General features: G+C 35.7%; 1 protein-coding gene across 7 annotated transcripts; it reads right to left on the bottom strand.

Annotated features, from left to right (window-relative positions):
- Positions 1–314: 314 nt before the first annotated feature.
- LOC135584624 (DNA mismatch repair protein PMS1-like) lies at positions 315–20,890 on the bottom strand. 7 transcript variants are annotated; one of them, XR_010497133.1, is made up of 14 exons: positions 20,346–20,890; positions 18,913–19,236; positions 17,405–18,574; positions 14,812–15,092; positions 14,599–14,725; positions 11,311–11,379; positions 11,056–11,129; positions 6,964–7,029; positions 3,849–3,952; positions 3,543–3,724; positions 1,364–1,464; positions 911–969; positions 717–795; positions 315–617 (listed from the first exon to the last, which is right to left on the bottom strand). XR_010497133.1 is itself a non-coding variant. In XM_065154129.1 (13 exons), exons 1-12 carry the CDS (start codon positions 20,571–20,573, stop codon positions 936–938), a joined length of 2,760 nt encoding a protein of 919 aa, XP_065010201.1. In that variant the 5' UTR covers positions 20,574–20,890; the 3' UTR covers positions 315–795; positions 911–935. The 7 variants fall into 7 exon arrangements, 3 of the variants coding, with proteins under 3 accessions (XP_065010201.1, XP_065010200.1, XP_065010202.1); XM_065154129.1 differs by having other exon boundaries at positions 315–795; XM_065154130.1 differs by lacking the exon at positions 315–617 and having other exon boundaries at positions 725–820.
- Between the last annotated feature and the right edge of the window lie 2,541 nt (positions 20,891–23,431).

The raw sequence follows: 23,431 nt of genomic DNA, 5'->3' as shown, positions 1-23,431 counted from the left end.
CCTGAACCGGTTAATAAGTTCCCTTTTGTCTCCTAGTATAAAATAAAGGCACGCCATGTTCCCGTCGCGTTATATATTAATATAACGACTTAAATGATATGACGGCCATTATGTAACAAAGATCATAGATTTATACTAATTATTATATCATTTTGTACGTCCATTTCTCATCTAACAGGAACTATCAATGGTTAACACTAGTGCAAAGGTGGGTTGTCTGTAATTTATGTACAACAGAATATAGTGACCACTGTTGCTGCAAATGCTCAGTTTTTAGTTCAACTGATGATTGAGCACAACATCTAAAGGGTTACCTACCAGCTCAAATCTCAGTGAGAAAAAAAATTGATATTACGAGAATAGAAGTTGTAACTACAAAGACCTGCTAAATGGCCTCTTGCAATCATTCAGGATGATGGGAATTAATCTTGTTCAAGCAGGATATAAATATATAAGTTACAATTCTGATGTTGTCGGATGCTGGTGATACAAGCCAGGAGAGTGTATACACCTTCAGATTCTATAAATGTGCTTGTTGGGGTGCCTCATTAACTTGGATCTCAGAGCCAAGAAAAAAACCTTAAGACCGCCCATATCTGATCACAGGATCTGCAAAACTATTGATTTGGCAGCAAGCCAGCTATCAAAATGGCCAAAAAAAACCTGGTTGTATCATCCAAAATATTGATAAAAGCAAATGCCACTCAATGACGTACTTCAAATCCTTGGGGAGGATGCAATGCTTCCATCATTAGTCCCCGTTGAGTGAGACAGACGTAGACGCCCAGGCACATTCTGTGGCACAGCTACCATTAGAGTACTATCACGTGAATAATAGGCTAATAAGCAGTACTGGTGAAATAAGACAGCCAATATGAACACAGGGGGGAAGAAAGGAAAGAAGGATCACCGGCATTGATGTGGTAAGAGTGTAGTTAAATGATTGACTCAACATCATTTCTTTTCAACCTGAAAATGAAATCTTCCAAGTTAATGATGGGAAAGGCAGCGCCAGCATGACGAGCTGCTGCTTTAGGGATCACAGATTCCATTACTGAAAGCAAGTTCTCCAACAATAATATTAAGAGATTGCAAATAAAAGGTTGAACATAACAAGGAAACATAGTTTATGAAACTATGTTTTATAGAACAAACACACGTTTGTTTTAAATTTTTGGTGGTCGAAATAGCAACATATAGATCATCTTGCATTCATGTTCAGAGAAGGTAATATTGTTTATGAAAATTTTCAGTATTAGCAAGTTTAATGTGACATAAATAACACTGAACCAATAAATGAAAAAAAAGGTTATTAACAATTATTAAAAAAATCAATTTTCAAATAAGAACATAGTATTCACACCTTACATAGCCAATAGCAGCCAAGTCTGCCAGATGCCGCATTGTTGGCCTACCATGTGGACAATTCCAAGGTGAATTAAGATCCGCCAAATTCCGTAGTATCTAACGGCAATCAGCAAAAGAACATTTAGACATTAGCACCCCTCAAGCAAATGTCAAAGTTTTGGACTAGATAAAGCCAAAATTTAATCAACAGCAATATGGGAATGCTAATGATGAGTCAGGCACAGCCAATTGCATAATCAGGCATGAAAAGAAAATATATTGAGAAGGGAAAAAATGGAAAGTGCATGAGCAGAAGTATGTTTCAGAACTCCTGCTGAATCCTGCCAATTATCATGTGGATGTAGAGATAATTTAAGCCATATCATGACAAAACTCCCACCAATATACATCTTCAGGAGGGTAACTCACGTCCATTACATCTATAACTGGAGTTGTTTCTGTGACTCAAATCCTAATCACTTACATTTCTGAGATTCTAAAATCAAGGTTAAACATTTTCAAGGGAAACAAAGTAATCTTTTTAAGCATAATACGCATTAATATGAAAATGGTTCTGTAATCTTACAAAAGAAGTAATCTTTTTACACATAATAGCATTAATATGAAAATGGTTCTGTAAGAAAACCTAAGAACAAATGATCAAGCAAATGATATCAAAAAATTTACTCATTTGTTAAAGCCTAAAGCATCACATGCACTTGCATTTGAAGTAAGATAATACCGGTTGGACCAGAAATACTATTTATTGGTCCAACCAAGGACCATCACCATCTCATATCATAAAAATAGGTAACAGTCAATATTCATTTTTAATATTTTTCCTATCGGGCGATAGGAGAAACTATACTGCCAAGCATACTGGTATGTTATAGTTGCTAAAATCAATATTGGACTGAGATTTAAATCCTTTCTCCAGCAATTTGAATCTCAGGACACATTGACCTTTTAGTTATCTTAAATTAAGCTTCTACATATGCTACTGAGAGTGAGCCTCAGTACAATGATAAATTTGCACCTTTGCCAAACCTGGGTAACCAAGATTCAATTCACACTGAGTGTGATCATTCCCAGACTCCAGATAGACAGGGAGCCTTGTGCTCTAGGTTTGCTGTTCTTTTACATATTTGCTACCAAGAATATAATTTTCTAGAAATCCCTCACATATTTGACATGAGCAGAAATTCCTAGAATGTTTCTGATCATGCAAAGAAACAAAAATGAACTTTTACTTTTCATCTAAAGGGTTAATCAAAATAAGGGCTGAAGTCCATGCCAAGAGGCAAATCCTCAAGCTCAAAAACAAAGAACAAGGATAATAATTTTCTAGAAATCTCTCACGTGTTTGTTGTTAACTTACTTCATGAACATGAGATTGTCCTGAAAACAAGAAATGAAATATACTGATCTCGAATAAATTACCTTATCCCAAGGGTTCAACAAATGAATGCTAACTGCACTTCTAAGGAAATACAATTACACAAAACAAGTTGATTATAGTCTAATGAAGATAAAATTTTAGTTTTGTTTGCTACCACAGTTATGGATGCCATACTGAAATGCTAGAATCATCAGGAACTTATGAGTCTATATTTTCCCAGATCTAAAATGATAGGATTAGACCATTAGAATGCATTGTGTACCATGAATCTCTGAGGGACCAGAAACCATGCTGATAAAATTACCAAAACATAAATGAAAACAACAATAAGATCAAATCCGAAGCATACAACTAACAAGAACACGTTAAAGAAGTTATATGTGCTTATTACACCAAAGTGACATAGAAGATCCTCAGAACATCATCTATAAAAGAAGAAACATCAAGGAACACAAAGAGGCACGTGTGAACATGCATATATAAATGCACAATGACGCAAAAGACCTGCAATATTTTGATGCTGTAAAGGCAGGCAAAAGCAACTTTTATGGAACCACTAAATCCACAACATAAAATGCAATCTATGATTTATTCAGCAAAAAATGGAAATCATGCTAAAAGCTCCACACAATCAAAATTTGCTATATTATGTTTTCCAACTACATGCAATTTTGTGAGATTTCCGACCTCCACCAAGGTCAATTCCATGTTGAACTTCCACAAGAATACAAGATTACAACAAAATGAGCTATAAAGACAACTGGACATGTTTTTTTGCAAAAGTTTCATCAATTACCTTCTGCATCTCACTTTTTGTCAATGGATCACCAATCATTACAGATGTTCGACAAGCCCGTGAAGCCAACATAGCACGGACTCTTGATGGACAGACAGAATCAGAAGTGTCCATTTTGTAACATCCCATTACTCCACACTCACCTTGATTATCAGAAAGAATAGAAATAAGCTCCTTGACATCTGGGTCAGAAAATAGGAAAAGAAATGATATTATACCAGAAAATGATTCAGTTATAAGACTCTCAAAGATAACTAGCAATCTAGCATAAGATAGAAATCAATCTAGATGTACAAGCAGGAGTACCTTCAGCTCCAAAAATGATGTTTCTACTAAATGGTACAGCTTTTAGTAGGAATCGATGACCAGGTGATGCATGCATGTCTTCTATCAAGGTAAAACCATTCTTTCTAACACAAGGCACAGAAAAGTGTTAGAAGTCCAAACAACACATACCAAAGCTACTATCACAATGCAAAGAGTGCAATAAAAATTAGAAGCTTGAGTTAAAAATTTTCTTGTTGCTAATGGAATAAAGGCACAATTCCCAATAAGATGATCCAGACATTGGATCCTAAGCTGAAACCCAGCAATTCAAGTAACTTGAATAAGCTAAGAATTTCATTCTTGATGCTGACTATATTGGAATTTAATTTTTTGTGACAGGATATTATTTGGTGGACACATCTGTATGATTGTGTTTGATAACCATATTTTGATTCATAAACATGTTTTATAGTGACAATTGGAAAATCACTGCAAATACTTTAATATGAAGAACTATCAGGAATTTTATAAAAGTAAAACCATAGATTGACCTGAACATGTATCAGAACAATTAGAGTGCAGCTGAACTTGAACTTTCCTAACCCAGTTTAACTAACAGGCCAGGTATAGATTGAACAATTTCACGTGACCAAACCAACACAATCCAAAGCATTTGATCAAATCAATGTGACAGGTAACACCCTGTGGCACAAGGTCTTGAAGGAGACCCAGGAACTTAGAGAGAGAATAGAAGATAAATCAGTCTAAAAAGGTTGCCAAGAGAGATCATGATCTTGTCTTTGACATTCCCTACAATTTGTCTTTTATATTCCTAATACTGCTGAAACCTCTCTAACCTTCCCATTTATGTGAACAGCAAATTAAGTTAGGATCAGTTTTCAAAAAACCCTCCTCTCCAAGAATCTTTCAACAAAATCCAATTGTACATTATAGAAACTTAAAGAACTTTTTCAATATTTTTTCATGAACAAAAGACTTAATTTCATGGATGCCTATAAAGCTATCTAAACTGAATCCCTTGCCACATACATAAATTGTTCTTGATGTCCTACTCCAACCTCCCTCACCTCAATTACCATGCCAAATTCCTTTGATTCAGACACCTGGCTAGTACCAACCCCCATTCATAGGCTCAATGAGTCACCTCATCAATGACCCAGTGATTTAAAAAGCGCTAAGCGCCAAGGTCCAAAAACGCCCGAGGCGCTCGCCCGAGCGAAGCGAGACGATAAAATATAAAAATATATAATATAATTAATAAATATAATTATTTAAATAAAAAATTGCTATTAAATTAAGAAGATCGAGTACAAAATCACAATGTCACATTAATAAAAAGTCTCAAAAATCAAAACAATAAAATTTTACATCAAATCTATTGAGTTGCTTTGTACACTTGCCATTTATTCTGAAACCTACAAATAATTTTAAATAAATAAAAATTAATAGTATTAAAATCAAAATAATATATTATTAATCTAATAAATAAAAATACTAGTATTAGTATACAGTTAGTAATATACTGTTAATAGTATAGTGAGAAAAGTGTGAGAAGACTAAGGCTGCTGAGGCAACAGCAGCGGTAGCAGGCGACAGCGATAGCTGGAGCGGGAGCGGCAAGCGGCGACGGCAGCGGGAGCGACGAGCAACAGCGGGAGTGGGAGCGGGAGCTGCGAGCGATAGCGGGAGTGGCGACAGCAACGGCGAACGACGACATCAGCGGCGAGTAGCGATAGTAGCGGCGAGCAGCGATAGTGGCAGCGGCAGCAGAGAGCAGCAACGACGGAGAAGAAATCTCGGCGACAAAATCGCGAGCGCTGGGGTTGGGAAAATCGCGAGAGGGAGCCTAATATCGGTGATTTAGTTGGTTCGATTGAACCAATTAAAAGCACCGGAGACCAACCAGAACTAAAAATCCGGTTCGATCGCCTGGTTTAACCCAGGAGCTCACCCAAAGCGCCCGGCCCCTGGGCTCGGGCGAGCGCCCAAGCGGCGCCTCTTTGAAGCACGCCACCTGGAAATGAAGCGAGGCGCTCTCGCCTCGCCTCGCCTCGCCCGAGCGCCTATTGTAATCACTGCAATGACCTTGTCTCACCCTAAAACAAACTGTAGTTAGACAATGTCTTGTGCTACATATAACTAGCCTTTAAAGCAAGATTATAATTTCGAATAATACCACTCGTACCGGGCGGTAGGTCCGTCAGTAGACCGGTACACGAACCACTAGCTACTGAGTGGTATTATATATATATATAATATATATATAATATATATATATATATATATATAATATATAACATATATATATATTATAATATATATATATATAATATAAATATGCGACGTCGCCTCTTTCTCCCCAACGGGAAAAGGCGACGCGACATCACCTTGGCAACATTGCTGAAAAAGGCGAAGGGGCATCGCTTTTTTGGCAATGTTGCCGAAAAATTCTTTTTTATTTATATATATAAATATATAAGATTTTTTTACTTATATATATATATATATAGGCGGCGTTGCCGAGGCAACATCGCCTCATTTTTCTGCGACGTCGCCTCGACAACGTCGACCCACCTGGGGAGAGGAGAGAGGCGACGTCATCGAATTATATATATATATATCGAACAGTATACCGAACGATATACCGCTCGGTCTACTGTATTGCTCGAAATACCGTACCGTACCGAGTGAATGTCGAAACTCCGATATGGTACGATATTTCAATCCTTGCTTGAAAGTACTCATCTGTAGAGGTTGAAAACAGACTAACTAGAACCCCTTCACTACATTCCTTAAATTTTAAGTTGAAGTGGCCATCAATCTTCTGCAATAGCATTCAATTTCCAGGAAAAATTAGGACCTTAAAGCAAATTATCATGGAAAACTTATTAAGCATTAGTTAGCTATCCATTAGCTGATAAAACATTGTGACTTTATTTCAAGTTCATCCCAATGCCTTTCAGAATGGGCCTTATTACTACTATATCTTCAAAATTTTTCTATGAACAAACTAGAAATTAAGATAGGACAAAAATTTCAAGAAGAGATACTTTACATATTATGATAGATAATTACTTTTGAAGTAATCAATTTGTGTATAGAATAGTATTGTAAAAGACTAAAAGTTAGATACCTAATTATTTGCATATTCATGGAAGCTACAACTTCCTCCTCCGGTGATAATTCCAACCTCATTGGCCTGAACGTAGAAATGATATAGTACAAAAAGTATGGAGATGTCAAAAACCAGATTCTTATTAATAAGAAAAAAAGGAAAAGCAACATTCATGGTAAGATGTTAATTGAAGAAAAAAAGATAATAATAAAACCAGGAAACAGAAAACACTAGTGCAAGTCATGATTTCATAGATTAAGCATGTAGTACAAGAGTAAGTTAACATCAATCCAGAATGGCCAAGCAAATAGTGACATTGGACACTGTGTACATCATCAGAATTGATCAGAAGTTAGAATGTCAAATTCATAGCAATGATCAAGTTTGCAAGTTGACAAAATCTGAAATTTCTCAAGTTCCTTTAGCTTTGGTTTTAATATGTAAGAATAAGCAGCTTTTACTATCATTATTAATACAATGCCAATTTAAAAGATAATGGGTGGTTCTCTAGTTAAGTTTCCACCCTTCAAAATATGACCAGTAAATTTCTTAGTAGAACTTTCTTTTTCTAATAAACATTTTCCATGCAATGCTAGATCTGACATCATAAACCAACACAATTACCATAACAGGTAGGAATACATGATGATTGAAATTTGAGGTTACAGAAACTAAATTTAGGTTCTCTCATTTCCAAGGATTGAAATTTCGTATCGTATCAGAATTTCGAGACTCGCTCGGTACGGTACGATACTGTATACCGAGCGGTACAATTTGGTATATCGCTTGGTATATATAAAAGTATATAAAAAAAAATCCGACAGCCTCATCGCCCTTTTTGGCGCATGGGGAGAAGAAACCTTCTCCCCAAGCGGGCAAAAAGCTATATATATATATATATATATATATATATATATAATTTTTTCTGCAACGTCGCCTCTCTTCTCCCTACGCGGGGCGGCATCATAGAAAAATGAGGCGACGTTGCCTTTATATATATATATATATATATATATATATATATAAAAGTAAAAAAAAATCATTTTTGTCGAGGCGACGTCTCCTCTTTTTTGCCCGCGACGTCACCTCTCTTCTTCCCGCGATCATGGATCCTTCTCCCCACGCCGAGAGAAGTCGCCGACAGACGAGGAGGGAGAGCGGCGCCGATCTCTAGGTTTTCCTCTTCTTCTCCCTTTTCTTTCTTCCCTCGCTTAATACCACCCTTCTTCTTTTCTTTCTTCTCCCTCGGTCATTGTTCGAGGCAAAAACAACCGTACTGTCCGATTGCAGGCAGTATTATTCGAAATTGAAGACATTGCTCTTTTCTTGTTGTTCTCTATATGTTTGATACAACTCAATAAAGAAGGAAAGTAGTATAGATTTTAAAGATGGTTAGAAGATCACAGGATATAAGCATCAAAAATATTTTAAATAAACATTCATTGTTGAAAGATTACTACAACAGTACAACTACTATATATTTAATAGAATCTGCAACAAATTAGGTTTCTGCCAATAAATAAATTAAGAATCCCACAACTGATGACATTTGTGTCCTAAAGAACAACTTCATGTGTTGCTCCCAGATCTGCATTCTGGATGAAGAAGATTAATGATGAAGCTTTCATCAAAAAAGAAGATTAACAATGAAGCTGAACTTTCCATATCATTTTACGTCTCCAGTTCTGTTATCATATTCTGCAACTTTTCTTCATGGTTTATTTCTTCATGAAGTAACAACAATTGACATCAGCCATAAAACAGGAAACTCTGAACAAGTTCTTCCCATTCTTAATTTATATCTTCCCATTCTTAATCTATATCTTCCCATTTGTAATCTGAACAAATCCGAAGCTGAACATTCCATATCATTTTCCTTGTCTAGTTCTGTTATCATATTCTGCAACTTTTCTTCATTGTTTATTTCTTCATGAAGGAACAACAATTGACATCAGCCATAAAACTGTAAACTCTGAACAAGTTCTTCCCATTCTTAATCTATATCTTGGCTTCTCCTTTTCTATTTGTGTTAAAAGGCAGCAAGTCTTTAACCTTGCCAAATAAATCTGAAACAGTGAATCCATTAGCTTTCAGCTGACTGCACTTCTATAATCCTTTTCACAAATCTGTTGTTCACTTGAGGTAAAAGTAATACATAGATACTTTAAATCATATATTTAAGCATCATCAATGTTGCAACAGTATGTTGGGATTGTGCCATGTGACGGACATGCCAGTATTGTGTTCTACTGGCAGGGAGCCTATGTAGGATAGCACAATTCCATGTTGGTGGGCACACAAATATTATGTTCTTTTGGCAGGGACCAATCTTGGCCGGTATGGTTCCATGTTAAACAGCACTTACCATGTATGCTGATAGCATCCTTACACACCATATCTGCACAACACCCTATGTCCCAAATTTTATAACCTTGCTTTTTACTGCCTTATCCCTTCTAAAAGTTTCAAGTTCCAACCTTCTCGTTCTCAGAAAGCTTAGAAGCCAAATAGTTTACTTGACTAAAAACTTAATGAACTAGTTAGTAACTTGATTTTCATGATAGATGAGTGAAAAGACATCAACTTACATTTTGTCACATAAGGCCTAGCATCAATGGAACTAAACATTCAGATAAGAGAATAGCAACCTAAACACCCATGTTGCATCAGTACACCTTTATTGATATTATGTTTAGCATCATCTTTTCAGTTAAGTTCTTAATACTTTTTTTAATAAAGAGGATAAGGAATTTTATATGAACATATTTGGTGCAACTTAACAAAATTTATAGATCCCTAGATAAGCTAACAAATCTTTAGAGCTTGGATACATATTTGTTATTCACATCATACAGACAAACAATCCTGCCAATCTCATCAGAAATTTATGTAGACTGTATGTGGTACAACTGGACATTGGAGAGGAAACCCCACAATCATATGAGCTTTCTTTTATTTATATTTCCTTCTTTATCTGTCCTATTTCCTTTTAAGTACTTGCCTTGTATCCCCTTCAAAATTCACTAATTGCATATATGCTCCTCCAAAGTATGAATTTGCTTATATTTTATCAAGAGCTGAATTTATTTGAGCTAGTATCCTTGAGGTTAAGGGCTTCTGACAATGTCAAAAAGCATCACTCATCATATATTAGTGTAAATTGATACCCGATAAGATTCTCTTCAAGTGAAGGTGAGGAAGAAGGATAAGGTAGGTAGATTGAAGTAATACTCCGAGCTGAATTTATTTGAGCCAGTATCCTTGAGGTTAAGGGCTTCTGACAATGTCAAAAAGCATCACTCATCATATATTAGTGTAAATTGATACCCGATAAGATTCTCTTCAAGTGAAGGTGAGGAAGAAGGATAAGGTAGGTAGATTGAAGTAATACTCCCCAAAGTTCAGCATGCATTGTAAATGATTACCTCCTTAAAATGAGGGATAAAAAGGTTCACTTATAGTCTAGGTCCATAGGTCGAAAAGAGCTCAGAATTAACTATAGTAAACATCCATGGATTGACTTTGACAACAAGGGCACTAGAAAAATAAATCTGATTACTGGCATGTGTGAATTGATACATTTAAGGGGCATATCCACCAGTAGCCAAACTTAAGAGGAATTTGTAAGAAAAACTAAATCTTTTATTTCTTCCTGAAAGGTGCCACTAGCAAGTATTTTTGTAGGGGATATGCCAAATCTCCAACAAAATTTCCTGTGGCAAACATGGATTGGCATAAGATACACCAGCAACACTTAGAATGTTGTAAGAATTCGCATCAACATATGTGACATTAGAATGGAACTTAGCAAAGCTCAAAATGCAACAAGTGAATCGAACAAAAAAAGGAAAGAAGTTAGTGTTTGGCTCAGGATTGTAATACAGGGTTCAGATTTTCATGGATATCATGTTCATCTCTGGAAGTTTGCAAGAAAATGGATGGTTTAGTAGGCCAGATGACCAAGGATGGTTGTGAACTTCAGCATGTTTGATTAGAGGTGATACCAAAAAAAAAAGTGTCTTTGCACACTAGTGATTTCTACAAGCAACTTAAAAATTTCAAAACAGCTAAATTCATAGGTTCTCAGAAAATGATATGAAAATTCCTTACTTAAGTAGGGGCTGTAAGTTCAAGATGGTTGATTGTGAGAGTCGTTCAAAATTATATTTTTCATCTGCAGCATGCTGCAAATAGAGAAACACAGTAAAGTGTTAAATGACATTCTACTTTGTAAATTGATGGTCAAATAATAAATGGTATAGCCAAGAGTTCAAACTCAAGGAAAAAAAAACCATTTCACAGAAACTTCACATAAACAAAAGTGAGAATTGAGGATATTGTAAACTTTAAGAAAGAGATGCTTACCTGGTCTATAATAAACAAGTCTTGTTCTATCTTTCCAATAATGAACCCAAGATTGAACTGCCCAATGACCTAAATCATGAATAGATATTGAAAATGTACAAAGATCCATTAAATAACTTAACTATCTAAAGTATGATAGTATATAATTAATGTTCAGAAAGGTAATCTTAGATCACATATTAAAATGACAAAGCTAAAGTACCTGAAATAACTAAAGAACAAGATAAACATAGTATATACGTGACAGGTTAAGGAAGATTTGATGATATTAAATACAAAGTCCAATGCTTTATCAACAATGAAATCCAAGTTTTATATGCTTGGGTTATAATATTCACAATAATAACTTATGGAATCAACTTGTGATCAATTCAAGGGCATATTGGGTACCAGACTAGTAAGTAGTAACAGTCCCATCTTGGGTCAATATTTACAGTTGTTTCAGGTACCTGACCTGTTTGTGATCTGGTCAGACTGGTATATCAATCAGTAACCATGTACCACGTTTCAGCACACTGGTATGTATTGACATTTCAGAGAGGAAGAAAAGGAAAGAGAAGAGGAAAGGCGGGTGGAGAAAGAGGAGGAAGAACAGAAAGTAGTGGAGGAGAAAGAAGAATAAGAAGGAAGAAGAGGAGAAGAGGAGAGAGTGTACCTAGGAAGAAGAAGGAACACGGCAACAGCAGCGTTGGTAGCGGCATTGCAAAGCGGCAACATTGGCAGCAACGGCAGTGACAACAGAGAAGAGGGCTTGTGAAAATTTTTATTTTAGGTTTTTTTAATGCTAAGTTGGATGGGTCCCATTGCTATTTTAGGTTTCTTATTTTTCATGAGTTGGACCGGACCACTCCAAATGAGGTTGGTCCGCGTATTGGTCCACATCCAGACCAATACGTATCACCCATTTCATACCATTTCGGGCGGTACAATAATCCTTGATCTACACCATACTATGCTAATACTATATCATACCAAGTGTTTCTGTGCTCAGTTGGATTGTTGGTCCAAGTGTGCTGGATGCGATGCCTGGACCAATAAAAAAAATACTCATTTTCAATTTTCTTTGGTTTCTGATGGTTTTGAGTTTTGAATATAATGTATTGTCTACAGTATCTATCGTGGCCATATCTAATGACATATCTAGGGCCACATAAATAATGATCATATATATCTAGGACTATATTAATGATCATGACCATAAGGATTATATAACAAATTGGTACAAAATAATTAATAAATCAGTCAGACAACTGCAATCCATAATAACTTAATGAAATACAATACATGATGGCTTAATGATTCAAAGACAAAACATCAAGTCTCAAAAGAAATACAAAGCATCCTATAAACCTAAAATTATATTTTGTGACATTAGGGATTAAGGAGTCTACCAAAGATATTCAGATTGGTTTGTGAACAGCTCGAACTCGAGCTCCTGTTTGGAATCTGCTTGTTCAGATAATGTTGGATGAAGCTCAACAGGAATTTAGTTGTTAACCCAAACAAGTCAAGCTAAAATATGACTTCGTTCATTATGTTTGGATAGATAAGGGCTTTAGTAAAAGGAGTAATATAATTATATTATATATTATCAAGTGTTGTTAGGTAGAGTTCCAATGAATTTTCTCCTACTAGGCATTAGATTTTGATATACTAGATTTGATCGTAAGCTATATAATTAGTTGTCATGTAAAAACTTTTTACCATATATTCTCCCCCATATCTCCTCTTCAAAAATATAAAAGCCCTTACCATCCCTTGATGTGTCATTTTAGCTCTACCCACCAAATTCTTCCATCACCATCCTCTGGCTCTCTTTTGTCCCTCTCTTTCTCTGGTCAAAATAGGGCTGTCAAACACAGTAGTGCTAGCGACCAACTTGAGCTCATGTTCAGTTTGAACTAGAATTGTTCAAAAAGCGCACACTATCAAGCTCAAGCCAATTACAAACAACCATAAGTTTGTTTAAACATCAAACACAAACAAGAGAGCCATTTCTTCATGTTCAGCTCATTTACACATCAATATTGATGTTGTAATTTCATCTAATATATTCGGTCATATGATGTTTGAAGATCTCATGGTACAGGTGAAATAGACGAGAGCACTAGATCAGATTATGCATATATATCTCTAACTAATTATAAATATGGATGAACAAAGAAGTCCTGTCCAAGCTTTGGGCTGGACGTGGCACTAGCTAAGCCCAAACATGGCAGACCTATATGCAATCGTACTGGTTGATAATGACTTGCAGCAAAACCACAAGTTAGTAAAATTGAGGTAATCACCTCAAGCGGTAGCAGTGACAATGAGCACAATGAATTAAGTCCCCTGATAGATAAACCGAAATTTAAGCATTGAAATAAAATATACTGGATTATCCAGAATCAACATAAATCACAAGGGATGTCTACATGACATAGGACAACTTATACGGGTACTAGATTCGAGCCCAAGGGAAATAAGGATCAAAAGGGAATAAGGAAATATACTCGGTCTAAGCATACTTAATTTGTAGAAAAATGATTTCAATGGTGAAAGTACAAGTTCACACTATGCCAAACTTGAGGATTGAGTTAGTTATGTAGCACAACTTCACAATGGAGGGAAAGAATTTTTAATTTATTTGATAATAGAGAGAGAGAGAGAGAGAGAGAGAGAGAAACAATAGTAGGAAAAAAGGCAACTACCAGACTCATTCAAGGATGACCTCTGAAGGTTCACACCTCCGCACGTTTCACCTATAGACATGAAATCATAACATCGAGAAAAGAACATGGCATCACATTACTCACATATAATATAGGAAAAACACTATCCTTTCATTTCTTGATTATTTGATTTGAATCTTAGTTACAATCACCTACTATTATGCCAAAAAAATCAAGAAAAGAACATTGCATCATTCTAGCCAAAAAAGTCATTTGACAGTTGTAAATGTTTGTAGCTGCTCCTATTATATAATACTGAGCAAGCATTATGCACGAGTTTTGATGGTGTGTGAAACTGTAATGCTTCTGTATGCCATTGGACCATATTTCCAAAATTCCAAACAACTCAGTTAAAATGGTTAGAACAACAATCCATGCCTCTCAACCAAAATTCACATCAAAGGTCACAAAGACATTTTTCCAAATCCCAACCAAAACTTGATTGGCATGTCTAAGTAATTGAGTAAGCATCCATTACATAGGCACACAATTAGCATTGGTTGACTTGGTGGAATACCAACATGAGCTCATAATGAATGTTCAAAGTAATTGGAAATGAACTACATCTGATTACCTGCATTTGCCCAAAATATTCTTTTTTGAACAATCTATTCAACTCGCTAGTAGCTGCAGCCAAAGATTCTGCTTTTCCCTCATTGTTTTCTGGTTGAGAATTTTCAAGTGTTGCAGCAGTATAGCAGCTGAGATAGGCAAATCCAACATGGATATTATGTCTTGTTAAGGAATGAAAGTAAAATTAATTGGTCGAAAGTGATATAGTCAAAACCTTCCCATCTTTGTTCTGTGACTTCTGTCATCGGACTGTTTGCTAGAATGCAATTTCATAAATTTCAACTGTGTCTTCCTTCTAAGATCATCCATCCTGAATTGCAAAACAGTGTAACCTTTTGAAGTAGAACATGGTTTTATAGTATCATATTTTTCATCATGTGATTCAGATGATGGTGGTAAGCTTGATATATTTTCTGACTTCACTTTTAAATCTTCATCAGAACATACTGTAGCATCAGCAGGTGATATAGGCACATCCTGCATTTCTGAATCTGACTGCAAGAACAAATTCGTTATACAACTTATGATAAGTAGCATCACCAACTTGACAGAAGACAAATTTAGAAGATATAACTAACAGAGGAGCAAGAACATAAAGATTAAAAGAATATTCTGTCCTCTAGATTCTAGAGGAAACAAATAAAGCACAATCAAATCAAATAAAGGTACTTATGAATTAAAAAAACTAATCAAAGGTAGACTACACTTGTTAGAGCAAAGTCATCACTGGTTCAGAACTCACTTGTTGCCAAGGTTTGCAATACCTCAAGATACAGTTCCAATCGGTCCAACAGGTTATCAATATACAGATTACGGACCAAGGCAAACCAGGTTGTACGCCAATACCAGACCCGTACCAGATGGTATAAGACATGTACCACCCTCGAATACCCGGTACAAGGTCAGTAGCACCCTGGTATATGGCGATATAGGCCGTGTACGACATTTTTTTTATTTTTCAGTTGTTTTAAGTTTTTTCAAAACTTAATACATGCTGGTGTGCCAATTGTCATCGATAAAGACAAAAGTACGGTACCAGTCTGACCCTGAACAGTATAGTACCGTTACACGAAATTGCAAACCTTCCTTCATGCAATAAATCAGTTTAATGATTTGGCACAACAATCAGCAATCCATCTATCAATACATTCCATAATGAATAGGATATTGGGTTCAATTAATCTGGCAATGACTCAATCCAAAACTGTATAACATTTATGTACATATACATTAAAAATAAAATATATATACCAAGGAAGAGGAATAAACTCTAGCCACTATCACCCCCCTTGTCAGTACTTCTCGTGTGCCTAGTCCATCTTCAGATCAGCGCCACTATTCTCTTCCAAAATTTCGCTAGCTCCACCATCTCCACTGACAAGCTATCATTGTTAGCCCTTCTCATTATCATTCATGTTATCATTCTCCTAAACTTAGTCTTCTCTCTCCATCTCTCCCTCTCTCTTCTCTTTTCTCATGGTAGCAGGTTGGAGGTCCACAGAATGGAGCACCTCATCCCTCCAGCTTTCCCACCATAGGTTGCACCAACTAAAGTCCCATCATGATACCATTGCTAGAACCACAAACACTACCCTCAATTCCAGCACTCCCACCCACTAAAATGCCTGAATCCCTGCCTTCATGACTCCATGCTACCATAGACCTGAACCAGAAACTTCACACAGCTATCAAGTGAGACACTAGATCCATATATGCAATCCCTTTGGTTTAGGTTTTCTCTTAAGATGACCATTTTCATTTTATGATTGTTTTGTAAAATCCTTAACTACCATCAGTTGGTGTTGCCATTAGAAGTGACGCACTTTCTCTTCCTCTCCCTCTTCCATTGATAGATTGGATCAGAGATATAGATATTCTCCAAAAAGGATATATATTAGCTACCAACCAATATGAAGAACCAGATCGTAAATCGACAGAACTCGATCAAATTTTGATTAGCCTAGTGTCAGTTCTAATTTAAAGGCCTCAGACAAAGAAGCCCTTCATCTAGTGGTTTCCTTTTAAGATGGGCAAAGGTGATGATGTCAATCTCAATGTAGGATAGGCACAAGAAAGGGAGGGCCATCGATGAAACTTTAATATGATCAGCCATCTTACTTCACTATGTCAATTTATGCTCTTGTACCGAAAAGCTTATAGTTAGATAAATTGCTACTTGCAGTCTTCACCGCTATGTAGCATTGAGTAATCCAGGCATAAATGATATACAAAAAACAGCATAAGAGTAAAACTGACATCTCTCTGATCATTATGATCCTTTATCTTAATTCTGTATGATAACTCTTGATTGAGTGACAATCACAATATTTGGTGATAAGGTATTGACATTAATATGAATTTCTCTTTTTTCTGCTGTGGTGAGCTATCTATGAGCTGTCCAGCCACCATTCATGTGCTCAGCATGACTAATGCTCTTCTGCATATCAAAGAGTTGGTATCAGACTCCACTTCTATTAATGCTCTACATGTAGAAGTGCCAATCACAAAGGCATTCATTGATATCAAACTCCACACCTTATTTAAATTAAAGCAGCATAAATTAAACAAAGGATCACTAGTCTGATATCAATTGTGCTTCAGTAAATATGTTAACCACATAAATTTACTCCTGATGGTAATTTATACAATCACAACTTAGCGGGAATACTAAAATTAAGAGGTAGAAGCAAATTGGTCGTCTATTGTTTTGAGTATCGAAGCAAGTCTTGATGGAGAAGATTAGAATGTGAAGAATTATGTACAATACTTTGCTAATAGTTTAAGAACTTCAGAAAATTTTAGCATACCTCATGAGATCCTCTATCATGAAAATCACGTTCGCCGGAAAAGGAGATTTCCTCTTTATTAGAGACATCAGGTGGTACTTGGCATTCTAGCAACTCTATTGTATTGGCTCCAGGTGAATCATCTTCTGGAACATACTGATGGGATTCTGAGACTGAAGTCCGCATAGCTGAACTGGTTTTCCTGACTTGACAGGAAGGTGTTTCATGTCTCAATACAGGCACTTCAGACAATACTTTGCAACAATCCTCATGTTTCCTCTTGTTTGGAGAAACAAAATTTGTAAGAGAAGACTGAACAAGATTTGAACGAGTAGAATTATTATTCCTTTCTAGTCTAAAATGATTTATTGCCATCTCATCGATCTTTGGCTCATGAAAGTTACTTGAGTGCTGAAATTGATGGGCATGGGTGGAAGGACTTCCAGAATCCTTCATTTCACATAAACTAGTATTCACTTTTTCTGGCATAGAGTTTTTTTCATTAAGGAGAATTCCTTTTTCCTCATCTAACTCTTTAACTTGCAGGATCTTTGGAGAATTGTCTTTAAAAAATACTTGACTGCACACACCATCTTCAGGAGATAATTCCTTGGATGCTGATAAAGGATTTTTGTCCTCTGAAGCAACCACTTGCGATGTATGTGCTTCTTTCTCAGGCTTTTCAATCATATTAACAGTATAACTGCAGTGATGAGGACAGTATATCTTCTCAACCTCTGCCCTCAGGGAGAGCATAAGGCCACCCTCATCAGAAAAGAAAATTTTCCGCTTATCAGGAGTAACATTGACATCATACGATGTGGTTGGTATGATAAAGTTCAAGATTGCGATGGGAAACTGTTTGGAATTTGAATATCTATACAATTCATTTACAAGTTTACCAACCTTTGGCATATCTACAGGTCTGCCATTTACATAAAAATATTGCCTATCTCCTAAATTACGACCACTACCATATCGAGACTTAGAAAGAAAGCCTTCAACTTTGCAACCCTCTGATACACATAAATTCAGTGGCTCTAAGCACTGCAAGGTACTTAGACCAAATACAGTTATGATATTATCTTTCAATGAACTGCTTCCTTGAGTTTTCAGTACCATGGACTTCGAATTTTTTCCAGTTGTATTTGTGCAAAGCAATCGAACACCCTTAGCGATTAGGGCATATGCCTGCGATAAGAGAAAGGCAGTTTATCATCATTATCATTTAAAACATTAAAAGGAGGAAACTGATTGAATGCTGAAAGCATCAGCAATCAGAATTATCAAATACCATATAGGACACTTTAATGGGAACTAATCAAATGCTAAAAAAAAGCAATGAATGCACCATTAAGGAGAGGAATAAAATTTATGTTATGTGAGAAAACCATGAAGATCCTTGGACCTTAACTTCACATACAAAATTTTCTTGTGAATATGCAGGATCATGTTTTGATACATCAGATGAAGTGAAAAATTAAAAAACTATCTGCCAAATGAAAATAGACATAGAAAGGCTATCTCACATTCAATAAAGAAACAAGCTTTCCATATTCTCGTCGTATATTCCGACTGAATTCCTTACTTCGCACTGGCAAAGTGGAGAATAACTTCTCAACGGTCACAGTGGTTCCAACCTGTCGTGCAATCTTCTTTTCAGCTGTCACTAAACCATAATGATCAAAGATTAAATGTGTACCAAGTGGTTCATTTTTTGTTCTTGTTTCAATAATCAAATTCCCCAAGGTACAAAGGGAGCTCAGTGCTTCCCCTCTAAAGCCAAAAGTTCTCAGGGAGTGAAGATCAGAAAATTCTGATATCTTAGATGTATGATGCTTAAGGGCAAGGGCCTGCAGAAATTAAAGAAACTGTCATTTCTTAGCAAAAAGTAAAAGATATATCCTTCCATCCACATGCCCCAAACCATGATGATAATCACTATTGGGAATGCAACAAAAACTAATGTGTTATTTCTAATGGATAGAACAGAGTGAAATATAATATTAAAGAACACTAAAGGAAAAAAAGAAGAAAGAAACTTAATTGGGCTGTTATAAAAATAATAACAACTTTTAACAGCACCTAACATGGCAATTATTTCAATGTCAAAGAACATAAGCTGCAAGAGGGAAATTGAGCAGAAGTTGAATGGTGAATAGATAAAAAGGATCACAGCCATCATAAAATATGAAAAAGCAACTCCTAATTGCCTTTAGGAGTACTTTCCTCTCATTGTTCCACCAGGAAATACTGATAGTTACAGTATCTAGTGATTCAAATATGTGCTCCAGTTTTCGCCTGGCTGATTAGTAGTTCTTGTATCAAATTAATAAAAATCTTAAGCAAATTTTAGCTTTCATCTGGAGACTAACACTGTAAACCTCTCTCACCATAAAAGATTTGACATGTGAAAACCTCAGTCAGTGAAGTCTTTTCTTCTGTATGAGGAAGAAGGACCAATTTATAAATAAAGAATGTACCATGATCATCCAGCAAATTTTAGTAGGCTCTTTATTGGACAAATGTAGAATTTAGAATCATGATCTCAGCTGTGTGTGAGCTCCATCTAGCTATACTTTGACTAAACCTTGTTGTTAAAAAAGGTCTTGTTTGTTACAATAAAGGTCCTTATCCTATGTGATAGAGCCCTGTACACCTTCTCACACAGCTAAAAATCCAAGCTGCTGACTATATAGTATATACACAAACACATACACCCAAAAAGAAAAAGAGAACAAAAAGAAATATCCTGATATAGCAAGCAAGTTGATCAACGTTTCAGTTGACCTATAACAATTGTCACTGCATGTACACGACTAGCAATGTAAAACTACAATGACGTAAGTATGAACAGGAAAAGAAATAAGTTCATGAAGAAACCAAAAGATTATAGTCTGTTAACATACATTATGATTTATGCATCAGAAATCATTTGATAAATTCAGATGTCACCAAGTACCTGAAAATTTTGAGGGGAGATACCACAACCATTGTCGATAACTTTGAAGTACTCCTCGCCATATTCCTTCAGATTTATCTCAATACTGCTTGCACAAGCATCTAAGCTATTCTCGACCAACTCCTTAACAGCAGACGAGAGGTCCAAGATCACTTGCCCCGAACAAATTCTATGAACCACCGCCTTATTAATCAGCTTAATGACCTGTGAATCACCCTCCCCTTCCATACCAACAAGCTCAAACGATCACCTACAGCACACCCATGTATAAAAACTCATGGCCACCTAAATTTCTCGCTGCCATTAGTCGGCAATGGCGTGCAAAACAGATTTAACGAGAATCAGAGGATCAGAGAGATGCCACGATGCGACGAGATGAGGATCGTGGGAATGGTCCGAGGAAGAGAGCAGAAAGGAGTGCCGCGGTGGTTGATCGATCCCGTCTCAGGCAGGAACGCGAAGAGAGGACCGGGAAAGCGAGGATTAGAGAACGGATTTGGGAGCAGCGCAAACAAAGAATCGACGAGGGTGAAAGGAACCCTGAACCCTGACCGTTTGGCAGTAAAAGGGCAAGCGGCTTCGTCCCTGTCTAGGCCAATGAAAACGGGTCGGATAAGATTAACGGGTCAACCTGGTTTCCGGTTCAAGAACAGGCCAACCCGGACCCGTAAAGACACAAATCTGGGCTTTTGGTTTTCCGATCGACGAGTCCGGTCCGATTCGGAACAGCTTTAAGGTGTTCCGATTCGGAACACAATCGGGACACCTTAATCCGAGTCAGCCCCACTCGCATCTGAGCTAATAATTAGATTTTTTTTTAATTGACTTGCAAGTATATTTTTAATAATGAATTACGACAATATAACACCATTTAAAGACACGGCAATGGTTGTAGGAAGCCAAAGCACTTCACATTGGAGTCAGTCCGATCTAACAGTAAACGATAGTTATCAAATTAGAATCGGAAAGTGACTCAATCTAGTCTTAGGTCACATATAATGACTAGTCAAATCAACCGGTCAATTAATCCAACCATATATTTAACTAAAAAATACTTTAAAATATATAAATAATTAGAATTTATATGCAGTAAAAAATATATAAAATACCAAAATTAACAAAAAAAATTGAACAATCTAAGACAAACGAAAACAAAACTCTAATTATATAGAATATGATAAAAATAGTAACATCAGCCATTCTTATATATACAAACTTTTAGGAACATTAAACAACACGTGTTAATTCCATCCATCCATAGAATAATTTATTCAATTATATAAAAAAAATCTTATCCCATATAAATATAACTTATAGTATTGAGGAACAACGTCGTTAACATCTTAGTCACTCTAACGTAATCCAGAAACTTATACGTAGGATTGTCCAAAGTCCATCCAAGGTAGAAACATCAAGCTCCCAAGGTGTCACATATACTAAAACCAAGGTGGAAAGAGATTTTCTGACCCAATCCCTATAATATCTAAGTTAATAATTCAATATGTACCAGTGTAGTTGCAAGTAGTAAAAAAAAAAAAAGGTTTATCCTTTTTTTCTCCGCCTAATGATGGGCTTTTTGTACTTAGTCTTAAAAGGACGTAAAATATTTCGTACGACATTTTGTGAGGAGACAACATCTAACCACCTTCAATCGCCTCCCTTTGTCCTTTTATCCACATGGGTGATAAGGGATGAATAGCTTATAACCACTTACCTTGGACCCTTATCCATGTAGGGAAGTAAGTGGAAAGTATCCTTCATCTCCTCTCTCCACCTTGGACACCATGTGATGGTTATGAATCAGATGGCGATTGGCATAGGTAAGGAGAATCTTTATGGCTTCAAGTCTAGCCATAAGAGTGAAAGTTTCTTCATAATCGATACCTTCTTTTTTGTTGAAACCTTTGGCTACAAATCTAGTCTTGTTTCTAACTATGATACCAAGTTCATCTTACCTATTTCTAAAGACCCATTTAGTATCAATTACTAAATGGTCACTAGGTCTATAAATAAGCTTCCACACCTCATTTATCTCAAATTAATTTAACTCCTCTTTCATTGTAATAACCCATAAATCATCTTTTGAAACTTTATTAATACATTTTGGTTCGATACAACTCCTCTTCCATTTCTTAGGTAATAATTCTTTGGAAGAAATGCATCTAAGTTACTTAGGAGAGGAGAGTTATTATTCAAATTTAAACCATCAAAATCAAAATGATTATCAAAATTATTTTTTTTAAATTTAGAAAGCTCATTAAAAATAACATGAATTGATTCCTCTATAACCAAGGTTCTTTTATTAACGACAAGAAGGGATTTAGAAATAGAGGAATAATCGAGAAAAATATCTTCATCAAATTTTGCATCAAATTTTTCTAAGGCATCTTTTTCGTTTACAATAAAATATTTATAACCAAAAACTTTAAAATATAAAATATTAGGTCTTTTATTGTTTCATAATTCATAGAGAGTTTTGAAAAGTAATGGTCTTATGAGAACCCTATTCATGACATAGTATGCTATGTTAATGACCTCGGCTTAAAAATATTTGGTTATGTTCGTGTAACATAGTTCTTGTCATCTCTTGTAAGCTCTTATTTTTTCTCTCTTAATTTCTCTCTTGGAGTAGAGAAATTATTGTTCTACCTATTTGACTTATAAAAATTTTGAAAATCACGGTTTTAAATCTCACCACCGTGATCACTACGAATAGACAAAATCATAAAACCCTTTTTATTTTGAACAAGTTTATAAAATTTTAAAAAATATTTAAAGCAATCACTTTTGTGTACCAAGAAGTATGTCAAATTATATCTATCATAATCATCAACTATTACAAAAGCGTATTTACTACCTCCTAGTCTTAGTCTTGTTGTATCAATTGGTCCAAATAAATCCATATGGATCAATTGTAGTGATTTAGATGTGCTTATTTGATTCTTTGATTTGAAACTATTTATTTATTTTCCTAGTTAGTATACATCACAAACTTTGTCTTTGACAAACTTGATGCTATGCATTCCTATTATAAGTACTCGAGTTAAAATTTGAGAGATTAGTTTCATGTTAGCATGACTTAATCT

This window comes from Musa acuminata, chromosome BXJ3-6 (assembly GCF_036884655.1).
Source record: "Musa acuminata AAA Group cultivar baxijiao chromosome BXJ3-6, Cavendish_Baxijiao_AAA, whole genome shotgun sequence".
Taxonomy (NCBI): domain Eukaryota; kingdom Viridiplantae; phylum Streptophyta; class Magnoliopsida; order Zingiberales; family Musaceae; genus Musa; species Musa acuminata.
This window is presented reverse-complemented; position numbering and strand designations above follow the sequence as displayed.